The following is a 20,719-nucleotide window of genomic DNA, read 5'->3' as shown; positions in this document are numbered from 1 at the left end:
ATCAGCCTGATTTTTAAAAAATATATTTTTTCTTTTTAATTTAATAAAATAGATAATTAACACATTTTCAGAAATAATATTGTTTATTTTTTCATACACTACTGAAAGTAGTTCTGCTAAGACACGGAGTTTGAAACATTAGTAAAAATATTACTAACAAACTAAACTCTACCTTGTGAAAAAGTTAAAGGATTTTTTTGTAAAAATTCTTAATTGTTGAGATATCGATGTGTTAAAATTAAAGGTTAAGTTGTAATAATATAGACCAAACTATTAAGTTTTATGGTCATGTTGCCACTGCTGCAGTGTTACTGCTCAAGCCAACTTTATGCATAATGCAATTATTACATTGTCTTAGGGAATTTTCATCACTTTTGTAGATACGAAAACAGATAATGTGAGAACATAATTGCATTTAGCTTGAGCCGTCCTCTAAACAAGTTTAACAGCAGTGTTCACTGAGGTTTACAGTTGTATTACAAGAAAAACAAATCTACAAAACTCCAAAGGAGGGAATCTTTACATTTTTGGAGACTGGGAAGATGAACTTAAATGGTATCTCAGTAAGTTCAGCCTGGTCCACTGTTTCTCCTTCTTTCCATGATCAGTCAGTGTCAGAGCAAGGATATTTGTATATTGTGCTGCACTTCCGTCCCAGACACCTTCTTTAATTTTTCTCCTACGGGACAGGGTTCCTTTATTAACAACTAAAAATTCATACAAAACATATTTCTTCAGTGATGCACTTTTAAAAGTTCTCCACTCATCATTTTTTACAACAAAAGGATATGGAAGAATTACTCTACTCTGTTCTCCTCACTGTTGCACAAAAAGCTCTTAAGAGAGAAGTCCTTCAACCCAACAACCAACACAAAGGGGCCACGTGGAATTCCTTGATTATCTGAACTGAAGCAACTCTCTTATTGCCCTCACCTTTCATCTGCAGGGAATCAGATTATCGTGTAGGTCACAGGGACTAGGAAATTATTTCTGAGCCTTTTGCCCATTTTTACACATCACAAAACAGCAATAACGGTTTGGTTCAATTCACAAGACTTGGCAATCAGGTCTAATTGAAACTTGGGCTTTTCTGGGAAGCACACTGCAACTCTATGCTAAAGCTCAGATCAATTCCCAAATGCTCATGCATTTGCTCAAATCATGTCTATGAGCAGGTTACTCTCTCATCACCTCTCCAGTTTCAGAGATGAGGCTGCTGTCAGTCTCTTGTCTCCCGTGGTCAGGGTAGAGAGACATGAGCCATACCCAGCACTGCAATTCACAAAGCATTCAACTATGCTTGTGATCAAGAACAGAACACACGCTCTACGCAACACTAAGAGTGGCTTCACGTGCATGCAGGACAGTCAGCATGCTGGGAAAAAATACACTAAAAGACTATCTGATTCAGAGATGAAATTTTTACAAGTCCTCCTATAGTTTACAGCCATTTCACAAAATACTGCCTGAAAGTAAGTGCAATCAAGGAAAAAAATACAGTCACCACAGCAGTGCCTAAGTGCATGGCAAACAATGGGACTACCAGAATGGCAGCACCCTATCACCCCCCAGCATGCATCAACTTGATCTGTTGGTGTATTTTTTTCTCAATAAAACAAAGCAGTTCTCATTTATTTCCATGAAAAGTTTAGGTTATTTATTTGGCACTTTGAAGAAAGTAGCTATTTCTTCCTTTTCTCCTTATTCAAGATCTTTCCATCTTTACTGTATTCTATAATATTGGTCCATCTACAGTTAACACATGCAACGTGTTTGGAAAATTAGAAATCAGTAAAAAATTGCAAACAAGTAACATATTTGCTGCTCTGTCATTCCACGGGCTCAGCAAAATGTGTATGCATGGAGTCTATATACCGTCACGCTCAATTTCTATCCTCCGGTTTTGAGGACTACTGCTTAACAAAACTGTCATTCCAATGACAGATTAACAGCTTTTTATTTGTACAAAAAAATGATTTCCCAGCACGAAGGTACATTCTCTACGAAGCACATTTCAACACTATTATGTCAGAAAATAGGCTTTCCGCATTCTTCCAAATCTTAGTCTGCAACCTCTGTTTTGCATTTAGATGCAGACGGTGTACATGTTGAAATTTAATGCAACTATTATCATTTGAAGTGCATGTCACTAGCCAATAACAGGCAGTCTCTAAATTTCAGGGAGCATGCTTTCTTTGTGGGAAGGGCTGAGGGATTGCTAGGGCTAAGGGTGGCATGGCACACAGCTGTTGACTGAAATCTGTTTTCTGGTAGATTGCCCACAATTGCATATTTTAATACAGTGCACTGTATGTTTCCACAGATACGAAGTCTACTACATGAAAGGCTGGAAAGCCACCACAGAGGAAAACACTGCTGCAATTCATAGTAAATGTCCCTTTGGGCTCAGGAATGTTAATGTGCTGCATACTGCAGCAAAGCCAGGACATCCAAATAGCTCGAAACTATTACAACAAGCTAAAAATTGCCCATGGTAACTATTTAAAGGTCATTAGTTACTTTTTATATATAGTACATGTATTCAGCGAGAAGAAATCTGGTACTACATTGTTGGCCATAAAGGGAAAAGTTGGACAAGTTCTAAAAAGAGATCAAACCCTGGTCCAGATCCTCAATTAAAGTCAAGTAAATAATGTCCACTTACATCAGCAGAGGAAATTTCACAGAGTTCAAAGACTGTGTGTCAGAGCAAGAGTTAACTGAAAAACTACTACTCATGTGGCTGCAATTATGATTGTATATTTTCAGTAATTCCGTTGAACAAATAAAAAACCAAAAAACAAAAGACACCTTTGAAACACTGATTTCAAGTGCTATCTCACTTTCTCACATAATTCACCCTCTCCTTGCCTTCAGGAAAAATGAAAACACAAAAGCAATAGACATTATGACAGCAATGAATAGGAGCCCTCCTCCCGCCTTTAAAACCAATCTATATGTCCTCAGAGGTAACCACCCACAAGCAGAAATACAATCTGCATGCAAGAGTATAGAAATATGGAGACTTCTTTTTTTCCCCCCAATTCCTATGGCAATAACACATATGATGATCTTGGAGAAGGTCACTTAAGGGCAAATTGCTTTGTTCCCCTAACAATCAAAAGGTCTATGACTCCTGCTTTCATAGTTTCTAACGCTCTACTTCTCATATACACACTGCTCAGCAATAGGATCTTGTTTAAACAAACAGGCTCAAGCAGGGGAAAAAAGAGCAAACAAAAGCACCTTCAGGTATTAAGTTTGTAAGTGGAAGGAATGGATTAACAGGCTGCCCAGGGCTGCAGGAAACTGAAAATATCTTACCAATTTTACATGGTTGACTTATGGTGATTTACAGGGCTTTTTGTCACATAATCCCATGGTGTATAGGAGATTCTGTTCTAGTCTGTTAGGATGCATTTTGAAAAGGACTAAGAACAAGAGAGGATATAGGACGAAGAGGAGCTGAGAAAAACCTATCAAAGCATGAATAAAGTAAAAAGAAATAAAATGGGCTTTATACAGTCCATATAGATTAACATTCACTTATTTGTAACTCGGAATAACAGAAATTAATACTGGAAACATTTGCTGAATTGTATTTGCAGTTTTTATTGTAAAGGTCAAAGAGGTGCATAACAGTTTTGCAAAGAGAAAGAAGTATCTGTAATAAGGTCTATTACTTACTATACTGCTCTGTAACACTAAACCAAAGAGTGATGAACTGTACTTCTGGAGACTCTGAGGAATTGTCTTTTATAACAGAAAGGTCAAAATGGAATTTAGAAGAGCAGCTATTAAGTTACGTGGTCTTTATGTATTGTTCAGAGTGCCAGCGAATTTGCAGGAATCTTTACACTGGGGAACAGATTTGTTCCCTTTTAGTATTGAAGTAGGAGAATCCAATCTCTTCCCATGTCATCCCTCCCATCACACACTGCCTTTCAAATGTATTTCCCTACTTTTACATGTATCTGTAGCTATTTGAAATGAATGTAAGCCTATTTCATAAATGCTCCCTTGTTCGTCTTGGAAGGCAATTGCTGGCACAAACACAAACTCACAGCAGAGTTGGGTGATGGCAGCCAATATGCATACAGAAGATGCCCCATCCCATACATGCCCTGTGAAAAGCACTTCCAGCCCATGGGAGAACTCTCTGAAGTTGAATGAGATGGTATAAGGGGAGGTGAAAAAAGATCTGCACAGAGAATGTCACCTATTTAAGCTGCACACATGTCGACATTGTGTGTATGACACAGCACCCAGATAGTGTTTCACAGCGTTGGCCAGCCAGGGACGGCTGCACTCCTTTGCTGCCAGAACAAAGCAGCCTGAAGAACAGGCACATCCACACACAAAGGTTTTCTACACTTGAGCAGTGGGGATCTTCAGTTTTGCATTCTACAAATTATTGTCTGACACATACCTCAGAGCAGTTTCTCTGACCTTTCTCCACTTTCCACACAAGGCATATGAATTAACTAAAAACCTCCATGCATCCCTGCACATTTTTTTTCAAAGTAATTTAATCTTCCTGCTGCTCATGGGCAAAACAGTCAAGGCTTTGATCAGCAGATTTGAATTAGAGGTATAATACCTATCATCTTCAGCAAAGACAACATCTAATGCACATAATAAATTTAAGAGAAAATCAAAGTTTAAAGGTTCTGTTCCATTAATATCAAAACAGCGTGACAGAAGACTCTTCCTCCCTCCTTGAACAAAATATTAATTCAGCATTTCTGAAGACCACCTACCTAAAACCAAAGTGAAGTGACAATGTTCTTGCTTGGATGTTTTACCCTTATCAGGGTGAGATGGCAGGTGTTGTTCCCTGTCAGGGTCACAGAGGGAACCTCATTCACAGTTCCAGCTTTGGACTGTCCCTTGAAAATTCTTAGTAACATAAAATGAGGTTTCCATAAAGGAAATGCTTCACAGCAGTCATTATTCAACCAGTCTAGAAGAAGATATAAATCATTTCTTTCCTCTAGGAGAAAACCAAGGCAACTGCTGACATATTTGTAGCAAGCATTGTTATTATCATCTCCGCCAAACTAGAATGTTCATCCATCTGGCTCATTAGGAGTCTGTGCTTCAGTTAATCCAGGTCAAATCTGTCTTACTTCTGCACAGTGGAAACTATAATTGGAAGGCCTGCACAAGGCCCATGGATCGAGACAAACAGCTATGCAGAGCTTAGGGCACAAGCATCATGCAACAACAAGAAAAGAGACTTCTGCTTTAAGTACCATTAGGTAACATAAATCTAAACATGTCAAGGCTCATTCTTGTTTGTATTACTAAGCATAGGAAGAATTTTTATGCTAGAATATGTGTTATTTATACATGACATTGAGAATTAGTTCTAAAGATTATAAAGACTACAATCTAGAACCTTTATGTAAAAAAAACATGGCTAGCACAGTATCTCACTGAATTACAGTTAAGCACAAAACAGGATCAGTAGATTAGTCCAAGGGGAACAAAGAAAACAACCAACCAACGAAAACTCCAGGTTAAAGGGGAAAAAAAATCAAAATAAATAGTTTTCAAGAATATTGAACTGATAATTTACGTAAGACTACTCAAATTTTCAGTGGTTTCCTTAGAAAATCTTTAGAACTATATTTCTAAGCATGTATTAGGTCATTCTTCTTAAAGCAAACATAGAATTACACAGTAATACGTGTTGCAGGGCACCATCTAGTTCAGCACTGTGCTCGAAGCAGGTCTCTCATCAATCACGTCTAGCAGTACAGGGCTGTGTTCAGGTAAGCTCCAAACACAACCGAAAGACGTGATTCCACAGCCCCTCTCGGCAACCTGCCCTAGTGCTCAGCTGGTGATCCTCACAGTGAGAAAAAAATAAACAATAAATTGTTTTTTGTATCTTGACAAAATTTTTATTTTAGGAAACATGTTTCATCCTCTCTGTGTATGCCCCTGAGAAGGATTTTTCTTCATTTTCTCTGTAACTACCTATTAGGCAGCTGAAGACAGCAATTAGATACCATCCCCCCTCACCCCCCTTAGCCTTTTCATAGCTAACTGGCACAGTAATTGTACTTTATCACTAGGGAGAATGCAGTTTCACAATCTGCACAGTTCCTACATTTTTTGTAATGACGGGATTTTAGGCTTTTCTCACTTCGTAATTAGGTATGGACATAGTAGTAAATAAAAGGATGAAGACATACTATTATTCAGCATTTCTCTCATACAAACAAACACACAGATATAGATAAATGTCATGTATATATAATATGTTAAATCTGTGCAGAATAACCTGAGTTCTCTAAAAATGTCTGAAGCAAACTCAAACAACAGTCAGGTAAACCATGAATGGCAAAGATTTAACCATAAAAATTATGTTGTACATTTAAGCAATAATGATTATCACACATCTGTGAAGTAGCTCTTGCAAAAGTTTCTCAATTTTTGATCAAAACACATGTATCTGTATTAATGCACACGTAGTAAGCGCATCAAATTGCCTGTGTCCAAAAGCCAGTTCCTCAAAGCAGAAAAGCCCCGAATTGTTCTAGAAAGGCCAGTGAGCCTTACTCTCTTGCTGAAAACACCAAGAGGAACTCTCACTAGGTGATGTTTCAATATTTTTTTTGTATTTGTAACATTACCATTGTGGAGAAGCTGAAATTATCCTTGTATACACATACTAAGCACAGCAATCTTTGAATGGTAAGATTATTTTCTAAGCATGAACTGGGAAATTTCCATAACATTTTCTCAAGAGTAGGCTTGTGGGTTCCTCTGAGTTTAAAGGAATTGCAGCACGGAGATGCTAATCCTAATTGGAGACAAGTAATAGTAACTTACAGCAGGCAGTTTGGTCACCCTCACTGCAAACAGCAAGACGAGGAGAGAAAATCATCACAGACACTCTTCGCAGTGTGACAGATGTCAAGTTATTATCAAAAACAATCTTTGAACACAGAATTGTTGTACTTGACTTAGGAATATGAATTAACAAATCAGAGAAGCTGCAGTCAGTCAAGTTTCACAGTAAATGCCAAGGGAAAAGATTTATACATTTATTAATATTTCATAGTATTGTAACACCAGATGCAGTACATATCAAATATGAAATACATGAAAATCAGTACCGACTTTTCAACTTCCTCTAGAAAAACACACTAAACACACTACAAGATGTTACAATAAACAGGAAAATGCAGGCGTTGTTGTTGTTGTTTCTAAAACCATTAAAACTCTTTTTTTTTCTTTTTTTCCTCCCAGTTGAAGGATTTGAATTTGGTTCCCAGGAGAAAACTACATTTTTCTCTGTCATCTGTTTCCTCATTATTCAAGTATCTAGCAGAAAGAAAGAGCCGAAACACAGCAAGAGAAAAAGAGGATCCCTAAGGAAAAAAGATAGGAGTTTGCAGGGATCAAGAGGGAATTAAATATAAATATATATAGTCAATCAGAAGAAATGATCTGAGAAGAAGAGCTTTTCTAGAAAACAAAACTGCCTCACAGATGAACACACTGGAATGTCTGAAAACCTGATTTTGAGGAAGAAGACGAGGAACATTCCTGCCATGTTAAAGGGAGCACTTAGCTTATTTTTCTTGGCTCAAAGAAGTCTCACCATAGAGTGTGAGACTTGTGTTCTTTGGAGATAAACAGCAAAGTACGATAGGTGAAAAAAGCCTTTTTCACAGATCAAGAGGCAATATTATCTATACCAGGGAAATAAAATCCACAGTAACTCCTGCTTGTTGCTTGATGATTACAGCTCCAGAGAGGATAGCTTTTTGTTTTGTTTTGTTGTGGTGTTAGCTTTCTAAAGCAGCAAGGGAGTAAGATCATTTCAGAAAGTGAGAAGAGATTAGCTTATCTCACTGATGATTTGGGGTCAAGCTTGGCAGTGTAACTGCTGGGACAATTCTTAGCAGTAATGAGGATGCTCTCTGAAAAAAAGGAATAGAAGAATTCAGTATCAATGGCCACAGCCATACATATTACTACCTCAAAAAATTTTAAGTTACTGACAATAAAGGGAGTGAAGAAAGAGTCTGAGCCAGACATTTGCCAGTAGTCCCTTTACCTGGTGAGAAAGGCAGTCAGTCTCACTTCAACTTTCCTAGCTTTTCATGCTAAGCAGTAAAAGGCTCCCAAACTTCCTTTATCCGAACTATGTAAAAACTGGATCCAATTTTTCTGGGGATGTGCGAGGAAAGAGAAGAGGGGAGAACCATGACAATACATTAGTGAGAGAGACCCAGAGCTACATAGTTTGGCAAGAGCACTGTTATCCAAACAATGATTAATAGGACTGGCACTGGGAGCACTGCTGCAAACAGGGACTCCGTGAAAATGGCAGCATTCCTCTCTTTGCTCGGTCGAAGTCCCAATGAATACATCTCTGTTTCAGGAGTGCGTGGGTCTGTGAGGCTGCGGCCTTGCATGCATGGCAGCATTCCCTCCATGGCCTGCAGCCTCCAGTGCATATAATGGATGTGCCCCAGCCCACATGGATAGAGTGGGCCCAGAGACCAGATGTCAGCACAGTGATTACTTGCCTGGAAAAGCACAGAAGCCTCCCAAGGAATCCTCCTGGGTACTGGTGTCTATGGCAGTTTCTTCTCTGACCTTCAGTGAGAAAAAGTGAGCTCATACCAAGGTATGCCTATCCATACACTGGGCGAGAAGAAAAGATGTATAATATAGACGTCCCAATTAGCACTGAAAATTAAGCCAAAATTTAGGCTGTGATAAATTAGATCCCCCACAGTTTATGCGTAATCCATAATCTATGCCATACTGTATCAACCAAATTTCATTGTTTATTCTAGACAGAACGATGATTTGGACTGCACACAGACCTACTGAAGTGGCCATAAAACAGGTCTGTCATGGTGGGAAGGGAAGAACTAAGAAGACCTCTGAGTTAGAAACATGTTTGCTCTTCTTATCATCTCACTCATTTTGTGAAAGTTATAAGTCCATTAGCAATGTCTTGCAAATCTACCTGTCAGCCAGGTGAGAAGTCACAGGGAAAAAGATGCAGATGAGAAATTAAGACAGATAAAATAAGCTACCATAGTGGCTAATCCTATTTGTTACTCTTAAGTGCTCCTGCATCTCCTGTTCTCATGCAAGTTCCTTACAAACATGCATTACACTGGTACAGCTCCATGGCTGTCATCTTCTTCTCACATCTCAACTCCTTCTGCCAGCCTTCTGGCTGCTTGCTTCCCCGCCTCTACTCCCCATGTAGTTTCATACCACCACCTTCTTTCTGCTTTTCAATCAGTCTCCAACAGCCTCCATCTTTGAAAGGCATCCACTATGTACCATAATATTTCCATCATCAAAACAAGTTCTTGTAATTATTTTGTAAATCTAGGGATGCTAGCTATTAGTCTCTAAAATAAGGGATTCACCGATTTTCTGGTGCAATTCTGACTATGTAACAGCACTGACACTTTTATGTGTTAAAAATGATAATGATATTGTTAATAGTTAAGGCACCATAAAAAGGTTTCGCAGCATGAAGTCAGGCTTGAGTGTTACACTTAAAATCTGCAGTAACATTTTAAATTGCATTTATATCACAGCTTAATTGAAGTGTGCATACGATTTCCCACAAATAGTACTTTCAATTGTTATATCAATATTAATTATAATGATTGAATCATTCAGTCCACATAGATTATGTTACTGTTAGATTATTATATGGCTATATAACGACATAAACCAAAGTGATGTTATTTGCCTTTTTTTACTTCCTCACAAACATCAATTTTGAAAGACTTTCCACAATACATGCATCTTTTCACTGAGTTAATGCTTTAATTATTAAATATCTTCTTTCCATTTCCTTCCCTATCACCAAGAACCCAGTGATGCCCTTCAGAATAACTAGATCTTGTGACAGCTGCGTTAACAGCTCTAAGTGTGACCGCCGTCATACAGAATGCTTGAAGTTTCATAAATTCATCTCTAGGAGTCTCCTTCCAGAAATATCACTGATTGATCCCAGCTGTGAGTTCAGACCGAGCCACAGCAATGGCAACTTCACTCTTCATTTAGGAAATTTGTTCTTGCTGTCTTCTGCCAACCTAACTTCGGTATTCATCTACGGAAACACACCAAGTTTTGGCTATGATGATTACAAATTTGGAATCCCTTTCTGACCTCAAGGTTTTGCACAGCATATAAGCAATTAATATTCCAGTAATGCTTATAGATACACTGAATATGCTTCATATCTAAACAGCAAACTGTGACACACTCATTTTTATTTCAAACTGTATCCTCTAGATAGTATAAAATATACAGTACAATGGAAATTGTTAGCACATTCTGACATCAAGTACAGTAACTCCCTGGGAATGCATTCCCTCCCTCTCCCCCCCTTCCCCCCCAAAAAAAATTATAATACAGGGATTTTTACTGTAGAAATACATCATTATAAGCAAACAAACATAAAATAATTTCTAGTGTTTGTTAGGAAAATGCCTCAGGCTGTTATCCCAGAGTTTTCTGCTGTTTCTGCATGAGAAAAACATGCAGGATTTCTGAAAGCAATTTCTCATGAATGGCTGCAGCCATGGATATAGCTGTAGACCAAGAAATAGCCTCCAGAGGATGCAAATTAGAATACAAAGGATTACAATAAAATAACATAAAATAAAAATAGAGATTAGGCAAATTCATTTGCAGTAAAATTGAAACAGAACATAACTTTGAATAAGGTAGATTCAACTTAAGGAATCCTGGAAGCAGTATGTTTCCTTTTTGGCTCAAAAATACCCTCTCTCTTATAAAAAGTTGCTATATAGAAATATATCTTGCAATTTTCTGAGTCAAGACTGCTGAAGTTTTTTGATTGGTTCCCAAGTGGGAGGCATCCCACTAGAAGATTTCTGAATTTCTTGCTACATTTTTAGTTTCTTTTAACTTTAAAATAATCAGGAATAATCAGAAGTTAAGACTGTAACAGAAGATTATAATAAGATAAGGAAACAAATGCAACAAACAATGTATTTTCATCTAAAGGTTTAATCTGCAAAGTCAACCACAGTTCTGTTAGAGAAACTGTATTAGGTAAGTGCATTGGTTAAGTGCACATCTTTGGAAGGCAAGAAACATTTTAAGAAGCTTACTTTTATTTATTTTTTAATATTTTTGTTGTTTTTTATTATTATTGTCTTTTTTTTTTAATTCAAGATACAAGAACTAAAATCTCAGTGTTTATACTTATTTGAACTAAAGGTGTGTCAGGCTTCGTAAGCATCGCTGCTCTCAAAAGTAAACTGCCAACAAGTCTTCAGAATAATAACCACATTTTTACAAAATACAGATTAGGCCAATAGCCAGCAAGGTGGACAGAAGAACTTTTTCCACCAATCAAGCTGGACATAAGCCAGCTGCACCTTTGTAGCAAAGGCCAGCAGTGCCCTGGGTTACATTAAGCACAGCATTGCCAGCTGGAGGAAAATGATCCCCTTTGGTCAGCTCTGGTGAGATGCTTCCAGAGCTGAAAAGGGCTACGCTGCCCAGTGCAAGAGATGTGGGCATACTGGAAGGCATCAAGGGAAGGATCATTTTCAGCTGAAATGAAAGAGGCTGAAACATCTCCCCTACAAGGAGTGGCTGAGAGAGTTGAGACTGTTCAACCTGGAGAGGAGAAAGCTCAGGAGGATCTTAGCAGATTGGAAAGAATTGGAAAAGGCAGAGCCAAACTATTCTTCTTGGTGCCCACTGACAGGATGATAAACGGGCATAAATCGAAAAATGAGATATTCTATTTAGACACAAAAAAATACCAAAACATTCCTATGAGTGTGATCGTTCCCTGGAACAGGCTGTCCAGAGAGATTGTGGAGTCTCCATCCTCAGAGATATTTAAAATCTGAGTTGACAACCTTGAGCAACCTGCCCTCACTGACCCTACTCTGAGCAGGGAATTTGGACTAGATGATCTCCAGAGGGGCCTTCCAGCCTCAGCTGGGCTGTGACTCTGTGAAATTTCTTCAGTTTATAGGCTGAGCAATAGTTTCTGGAGGCATTCCAAGACAGCTGTAACAACTCCTAGGAGCTTCTCGTTGGTGAAAAAACCTCTAAAGACTGACACTGCACCAGAAGAAACTGAATCCCTTGGCTACTATTTATGGCCAAGATATTTTTCACTTTCTAGATGAGAAATTCCCAGGCAAGAGTCAAAAAACCTTTCTCCCTACAATAGATAAATTTAGAGGAAAATATGTCAGGCCACATTGTTCAAACTGTGTCCTTTCTTCAGTTAAAGTGAGGATTACTGGTCAAGTAAACTCTTCTTCACATTTGTCTACAGTATGTCATATGAAAAAATGAATTCAGCAGTAGCAGCAGCTGGGAAGATTTGGCAAAATGACTGTTAAGTCAGCTTAAGATAATACGCAAAAACTAGCAAGTCGCCTTGGAGGAGGAAAACATTTATTTAAAGAAACTAAAGCATTAAAGCAAAGGATATGCATAGCCCAGAGAAAAAGGAAAGTCTAAAGAAAAAATAAAGAGAGCCAAAAACAGCATCAGTAGAAAGAGTTCATGATCCATAATTCAGCAGCTCTTCCCTAAGAAGACCAGTTTATCCTTATAAGACAAAACGGAGAACATTCAGTTTATTTCAAAGCATAACATATTTCCAGTTACAGATTTTGCTCTAACAGTTGAAAAACTGTATTGTGGCAGTCATTGTGCTAAAAATAGAAGGATTTGGGATTGATTCTGAATACACTTGTCTTCTTTCAGACAGGATGTAAAGAGAGACTATGTAATCTCACTTATTTTCCCAAGGCAAAAACATGGCCCAACTGACAGTCTCTAAAGTTTTCGTCAATCAAGTAGGAAATGCCATTTCACTGGGGATATCTTTTATTCCAAAAAGAGTAAGGTGATACGAAGTACAAAGTCAGTGCTTTAGAGAAAGATGAGGGGACTGATAAAAGCAAACATTTTTAAAAGCATATCAGTATCACAGAGCCACCCTGCATCATTCAGTTGCAAGGTTGCAGATATCATGAAATTTAAAACAATTTAAGAAAAAATATTTAAAAATCAGATTCATGATTATTTCCTATCTTGAAAAATCTTCTGTTCCCATTCAGTGTTCTACATTCTACATGAGATAACTGCTTGTTTAATTCACCACTTATTTCATAGTATTATGTTTCCGTCCTTATTCTGTTAGTTTTTTAATTACTAGGAGGAACAGAAAGGACAGAATCAACTCTATAACACGCTTGTCCTTTACAGACTACTATAAAAGGAATTGTTCGCATGCTGGCGAGAAAACAAGAATCCCTTTTCATGAAAAGTAACTTGGCTTCACCTTTGGTTTCCACTCAACATCCAATGCAACTGAAGCTTTCTCTTCTGTAAACAGAGCATAAGCAGAGCAAACACTTTAATCTGGATCTTCTACATTTTTTGAGAGTGAGTCAGTCAGTCAGTCCACTAAGCATTTATAAATGGTGGCTTTAGAATTTGGTGTAAAAATATATCAATTTCTATTTTCAGCATAATTTGCAGGATAAGGCGGGGAATAAGCCTTAAACATGTACTAAATCACACGATAGGAAGTTGACAGCAAATCACATGAAATGAATAAAAAAATACTGTTTTCTTGAAGCATAGGGCAAAATATTAATTCCTTTTGGGCTGCTAACAATCTTCACAACGCAAAGTTTAAATTAGATTCATTTAAATTGGTAAGGCTATCTACAAATTCACAATCAGTTCATAACGGGTTAGAACCTTCTGAATTTCTTCTTTTTTCAATTGGGCAGATTTAAGGAGGTCCTTTCAAGCTGGGAGGATCACTGCCCCTGAGATCATCTCACTGCGGTCCCAGCAGCAAGGAGTGCTGCCTTCCTTCTCAATTCCCACCCTGAACGACATCTTCATGCTTCCCTTGTGAACTAATCAGCTTTGGTTTAGGTAAGACAGTCTGGAAAGGCTGGGGAGCTGGTTCACTTTGTAAACCCAGGAATGCCACAGACAGAACAGCTGTACATCCAACAGTATTTTCTCCCATATTGAGGAGATGGGCATACTTTTCAGTTATTCCTGACATCAGCATAACTCATTTATGACAGATCGTCTCCTGGATGCTATCAGATTATTTACAGTCTCCACTGTCCAGACACTTCATGAGGTGCACTCTAACACCTCAAAAAAGCCTGACTATATGATATTACCAATCTTAAAAAAAATAAATGGAATGGAATTAGAAAAAAATAATAAGTTTACCAACAACTCAGCAAGAGCTGGGAAGCTGTGAGCTTTGTTCAGTGAGAAAATAATTCATGAACAATCTTTTATAAGGAACATGCAAAATTTTTTTTTTTAAGTGAGAAAAACATAAACTACTGAAATATATGTGCATTGCAAGATGTGAAATAGGGTTGGAAGTAGAACAGATGGAAACCCTGGAGTTTTCCACAGGTCTTCTGAAGCATATGCCATCAGCTACTGGGTCAACGTAATCACAGGTCTTGCTGCTGCAGTAATGTTTATTAGAGAAATGTAAGAATCTTGTATATGATTAGGTCCAGCAAGAAAATATTTCTTTTTTTCTTCCCCTCTCCCTCCCCCTACCCCATTAGTTTTTCTCCTCATTCTCCTGTGACTGCAACCCATGACCTTCACAAGAAAAGGCCTGTGCTTTGATAGCAGGCTGCAAGCCCCCAAGGACCAGCAAAGCTTTCTGGGAGAAAAAACTGTTGCCTTGCTCAGAATCCAATCAAAACCCGAATGTGCCAAGGAAAAAAATAAACCAAGGACATCATTATTCCATCTCATTGTGATTTGGCTTGCCTTCAAATCACATACCCAGTATATCTGAAATAGCAGCAACGCCTCCATTAGCCGAGCCTTCCAGCACTTTAATCAAAGTATCTTTCAGAATTAAGAGGCAGAAATGTCAAATTCCAATCACCCTTTAAATTCCTCCAATTCCCTGCACTACACAAAATTAAAAGCCTTACGCGTGGCTAATTTCCCTTACAAGTGTGTGTGCACACAGGCACTCAGCCAGAGGTGGCGGGCGCCCATTTTAGATGCGGCAAGGCCCCAGGCGGGCACCACGGGCCCACAGTCACATGCTGTCAGCCCTGACATCTCACATGGGATGGCAGCCTCCACACTGTGCAGGAAACATGTACTTGGTGTTTTCCATGAGGACAGTGCCACATATCTCACCCAGGTATGCTTCAAGGAAATACCCGCCTGCCTTCTTTTTAAGATTACTTTCTCAAGCCTTACCAACAGCAAGAGAAATTATACGGTCAAAAGAAGCAGGCACAGAGAATTTGATGAGTCTAGTTGGAACTTTGACTCAGATGGCTCTTGTCCCATGGGTCCTTAGGGTCTCCCAAGGTCTTTTAGAAAAGGCAGGATAAGAAAAATGGGTTCTCATTAGGGTCTTAATTTAGGTCGTATCTCTACGTACCTCTACACTGCAGAATTTCAAGCTACAAGCAGCATATATTAGTCTTTGTTTATTTTGTTTGTTTTTTAAAAGGAATCTCCAAGCCATTGGTATGTATCATAGAAAAATACTGCAGAAAACAAAACCACCCTAAGGACTAGGATATTTATGTAATTGTTTTTCTATAAGGAAACTTTCACACCTATCATTTTTATGACTAGAATTATCTAATTTATCTGTTAAGATAATCATCCTTTAAAAATATCTTTAATAAATGTGCTATCTTAATTGTTGTCATGTAACATATATTGATGAAAGTGTATATCCAAAATTATAAGGACATACCCTTTTGAACGAATCTGACTTTCTTCTACACATGCTTGCAACATTTGCAAACATTTTCCCTTTAGAAATGAAAGACTGCAAGCAAATGATAAAATATTAAACTTACAGATTTAGATTATTTACAAAACCAAGAAAGAAAGCATCAGGAAACCTCCTAGAAATAAGTTTCATGCTCTAAATAATGCCCGTAGATTAAAACAGAACTTGCAATCAGAACAAAGAAAGAATATGACTTTCTTAAAATTCAGACTATCTGTCCTTCAAAACACATCATTAAAATCTTTTCCAATCTGTTGCAAACGAGATACAGCAAGAAGCACAGAGTGCAAGGCTTTGTAGTATCTGCAATGAGTACCGCGAACCAAAACAAACATCTTATCTGCTCCACATGTTTTCCTGGGAAGATGCACGTTCTCTGGTGCAGCCCAGCTGGCAAGTTTCTCTGCAAAGCCACAGTCTGCTAACCATCATTTCTTCTTTCCACAAAGCTCAGGCTTTGATAAGGCAAAATTATTTAAAATTCCCCATGCTGTTCTACCTCCCCTGCCAGTGATCCAGTATTATCACAAGTGTGTTCTCCTCGACAGCACTGTGATGCTATGGAGTTCTGATAAATTTATTGAGGAGTTCTTTCAGTGGTTAGCTATAACACAGTACAGTGGTTATCCTCCAAAATGATGATTAAGCTTTTGAGTAACATTTAATTGAAAATGTACTGTGAAAATCGTCAGTCTTTTCAAATCAAGGCTGCTCGGTTCACAATCCAGTTGAATGTGATTTTGTCTATCAGTAAAGCATGACGAAGATAGATGAGCTTAATCCCGTCCCTTGGGTGATCATGTAAAAAAGCTTACCCCTTTGGACAAATCTCAGGCTCAGATAATTTCACAGTATTAGTTAAGGGTTAATGTGCTTTGTGTTTGTTTCTTTTCTCATATATTTTACCTTTTCAGTTATAAATAACTTCATGTGAACAGCAACTATACAGTAAATTGTACTCTACTAGCAACGTAATTGAATTTTTTTCCTTAAAAAAAAAATCAGAAATAACAAAAAGATACATTTTCAGTTTCATTTTCAACATATTGCCCCGGAGTGAGGTGGGGTCAGCAGTGATGCTGAGGACCAGGGAAAAGGAGATGACTTTAGGTCTGAAAAGCCAGGACAGCATAAGCTGGGAAGAGGCTTCACCAGCAGTACTTTCCTCAATACATTATCTGAGATTTGCAGCCATCCTCTTCCCATCTCACTGAGTTATCTCCAGCCCTGGCACATTGCACGGCCCAACAGAAAGGGTCTCGGCAGGGTGAAGCAACTGGTGCTGACAAGCTAGCACTAACTTGGGGCGTGAATGCCTCGCAACATCATTCTGAAGTTGGCGTCCAATGGCCGAGTTCTCAGAGAGCATCTTCTATTTTGGCTTCCTTGCAAAAAGATGCTGCCTGTGCGCTCTGGGACAGCTACCAGTACACAGTGGTAAGCAGAGACATTGGATAATTTACTTCAGAAGCGCACTACTGACCTGAGCTAAAACCCAAATCTAGATGGACCTTTGCTATAGTAACACCATAACTGGCAAGAGCCCTTGTAGTCACTACATTTCAGGCAGGTTTCATTTCTTTTCTGCACTGGCCCTGGTTTATTAATTCTGTTTTTAGTCATCACTTTGTGCAAATCCAAGCAGAAAAAGAGGATGCCTGTGTGAAGAGTTTGGTTCCATTTCAGACTAAGGACACAAAAAGAGACTTGTATCTGCCAGAGAAAGAAATATCACATACAATACTGAATACCCCAGAGAGAGTGGCTTCTGAGATAAAGTTTACAGTAATCTCATCTTAATTAAAACCAAGTGAAATTGACAATATCTCATTTCTCTGCTGCTTTATTCTTTGGGGTCATTGTCAATGAATCTGTAGAAAAGATGGCACGAAGCATTCTCCAATCTAACTCAGGCTGAACTATTCAGTTCATGGAAGGGCTCAAGAAAGAAATGAAGCTCAAGGTGGTGAATGTTTGTGAAAGGTCATTCTTATCAGAAGTAAAAGAAAGCAGGAGACAGAGAACCTGCCTTTACTGCTACAGTGTGGGGAGAGAGACGAGAAAAGGGCAGAGGAAGACAGGGTTTGAGAGAAGACTTTAAAAGAAGAAGAAGGATGGATTTAAAAAATCAAAGCTGAGATATAAGTGACTGCTCTCAGCTCTAAAAGCAACAAGTTTTTGTCCGATACCAAGAAAGAAGCAATTCAAGCATAGGGAACAGGTGGGAGAAGTGGCCCATCCTGAGTTAAAGGCTGTGGGAAAACTTGAGAGGATTATTTTGGACACATTTGTAACACAGTGCAGATAAGGGCTTTCCTTTTTTAATTGAAATGCAACTATAAAAAACCTTCACAACATGATACCAAATTTTATTGAGAAAAATGTCTTGCCCTTTAAAAGAGTCAAGATAAAGGTGAGGAAATCTATTCAGCTAAATAATTCCCAAGAAGCGCTACGACAGCTCCCTTTCATTTTAGATACAAACGTAGTTATGTGACACAATTTAGCAAGTGATTTAATGGCTCTTGTCATGAATGCTATTCATCTGCTAGATGCAAATCTGGTTTGCTATTCATATTTTTCAAAAGCACTAACACAGCTATTTTTTTTCTGTCTTTCACCTACTACATCTTCAGAGTGCAATTTTAACTTCTGTGCAAAGCAGCAAAGATCTTTCAACCTTACTTAGTGAGCACCCACCTAGTTCCCTTGCTGCTCCCTCTCCTCCTCGAAACTGAGCAGTTGAGCTGATGTTGTGACTGTCCTGAAGAGAGAGTTGATGAAAAAAGGAAGGTAACAAATTCCCCTCATTCCTCTCAAAAGATGACAGGTGAAAAGGCACCATATAGCTGGTTCTAGAGCGTGTTCTCTTCCCCATAAGGAGTAAAATTCCTTAAGAAATTCCCATAACGTCACTTACTCTCAAGTCCACCTTGGAAGTACAGGGTATTTTCAGAATAACGAGAAGCCTAATTATTTAATAGATGGCGATGCTGAACTCAGAATTCTATCTCTTCCTGAACTGTCAGACTGCATCCAACAAGAAAAGAGTCCAACCACTACTGAGCCTTTCCTAGAAACACAAAACTGACTTAAGATTTATTTACAGCAATTCTCACCAAGAAAATGCAATTTGATTTCATCTTGAAAAAGACCAACTATGGTATAAGATCATACTTGCACATTGGCATTTTCTGTTTCTAGCTTCAAAGACACAAAATCTACTGCTATTTTCAGGAAGCTCCATCAGAAGGGAGGGGGCATACAGCTCGTCATATGTTATGGAGGAAAATGACAGCGTGTACATATTCCTTGGCCTCAGAAAAATAAAAGAGAAGCAGGAATTCTATTACTACTCTGAGTGTGGAAGAGTGAAAATAGATTATAAAGCAGAGGGTGGAGACTGCAGATTAAGTCTGGACAATATTGACAGTTTGGATTTTTTTTCAGCACAATCTGTTTTGGGAAGCCTGGACTGGGGAGGGAGAAGAAAGATAGTCTGGGCATGTGGTAGATGGATTTTAAAACCCTCTCTCATTCTTTTCCTCTAGACTATCTTCATTCTCTTTACTCCCGGTATCCTCAATTTCTCTCCTGATGCACATAAAGGATAGCTTTAAACTAAGAAACAAGTACACCTCTGGAAAACACGCCTGCTCTTTTCTGGAAAGTGCATGGGAGAGCTCAGCTGCCACCCCCTTGCTCGGCTGTCACCAGACAGCTTGGTGACAAGAGAGATCCCTTACAGCCTAAGTTAGCATGAGGCAGGGAAATGGCATATGACACTGAAGTTCAAAGCAGCTAATTACATCTTTGATGTGTTGCCAAACTGTTAGCCCAATGACACTTTTTTTTCAGCTATATTGATCTGTTTTCTAAATAGCTTTTCTTAACCCCACTCTTCAACAAGTGGAAAACTTCAGGAAGAAATGTATTATTTGTATTCTGAGGAGAACTGAGTACTATTTTTAGAATACTTCCTCTATGTAGAATGAACGGGATTTACTCCCCTAGCAGAGACCAAAAAATTCTCCTTATTTTCCCCCTCCCGGTGCTCTCCTTCAGGCTCTGAAAGTAAACATTTAAAAATGCATGCAGTTAGTGGGTTGTGTAGGACTACACCGCTCTGTCAGAGCGAACACTGTGATCAATCACATCAGGCTGTTCGTACTTACAATCATCTTCCACTTCCTCATACCAAAGCACGTGAGCAGACATGAAATCTCTCCACAAAACAGAGGAAAAGAAAACAACAGTCCTTGGCGAAGTATATTCCCACTTTGCTGCTTCAGTCGCTTTCAAATGAGGTTCGTCCCTGCAGACTGACAGCCGTGTGTGTTCCCTCCTAAACCCCGGCAAGTTTGCAGGGCAGCACGCAGCGGGAGCCTCGGTGGGATGCAGCCAGCAGGGTCCGTGCCGGGCCGGGCAGGGCGAGCCGGGGATCCTCGCTGCCACCCAGCCGGCACTGTAACTCGTGCCCTGCTCTTTGGAGGCCCCTACATGTTTCAAATTCCAGGACTTGCGCAGAAGCAATGCTTCGTGCTTCCCTCAAAACGAAGTTGATTTCCCATAATAGGACAGCCCATGCACTCTACATATAAGGCTCTGCTTCTAGGGTGGCATGTGTAATGGATTTAAATTAAATGTTGCGGGTTTCCAAAGAGCGTTTAATGCAACAGAGTGAAGATATTTCTTGATCCCTTTGCCCAGCTGCCTTGAGTCTCCTGAGTAGGAGATTTCCCCCTCCACAGCCACTGACCCACTGTCCATCCCCAGACTGAAGGCTTCCTGTTTAGGAGAGGGGTGGCAGCTCTCTGGCGTTCAGCCACTCTGTCCCAGCCCGAACTTCTGGGATTCTAATCACTCTGCAGGGCGGAGGGAGAAAGA

General features: G+C 39.0%; 1 protein-coding gene across 1 annotated transcript in view; it reads right to left on the bottom strand.

The window, feature by feature from the left end:
• Positions 1-20,338, bottom strand: part of DMD (dystrophin) — a 1,000,055-nt gene extending 979,717 nt beyond the window's left edge. The window contains 1 exon segment of the mRNA XM_031557153.1: positions 20,008-20,338. Coding sequence (XP_031413013.1) covers positions 20,008-20,050 — 43 coding nt within the window. The 5' untranslated portion in view covers positions 20,051-20,338.
• Between the last annotated feature and the right edge of the window lie 381 nt (positions 20,339-20,719).

This window comes from Meleagris gallopavo, chromosome 1 (assembly GCF_000146605.3).
Source record: "Meleagris gallopavo isolate NT-WF06-2002-E0010 breed Aviagen turkey brand Nicholas breeding stock chromosome 1, Turkey_5.1, whole genome shotgun sequence".
Classification (NCBI taxonomy): Eukaryota; Metazoa; Chordata; class Aves; order Galliformes; family Phasianidae; genus Meleagris; species Meleagris gallopavo.
Note: the sequence above shows the minus strand (reverse complement) of the source record. Positions and strands in the feature narration are given on the sequence as shown.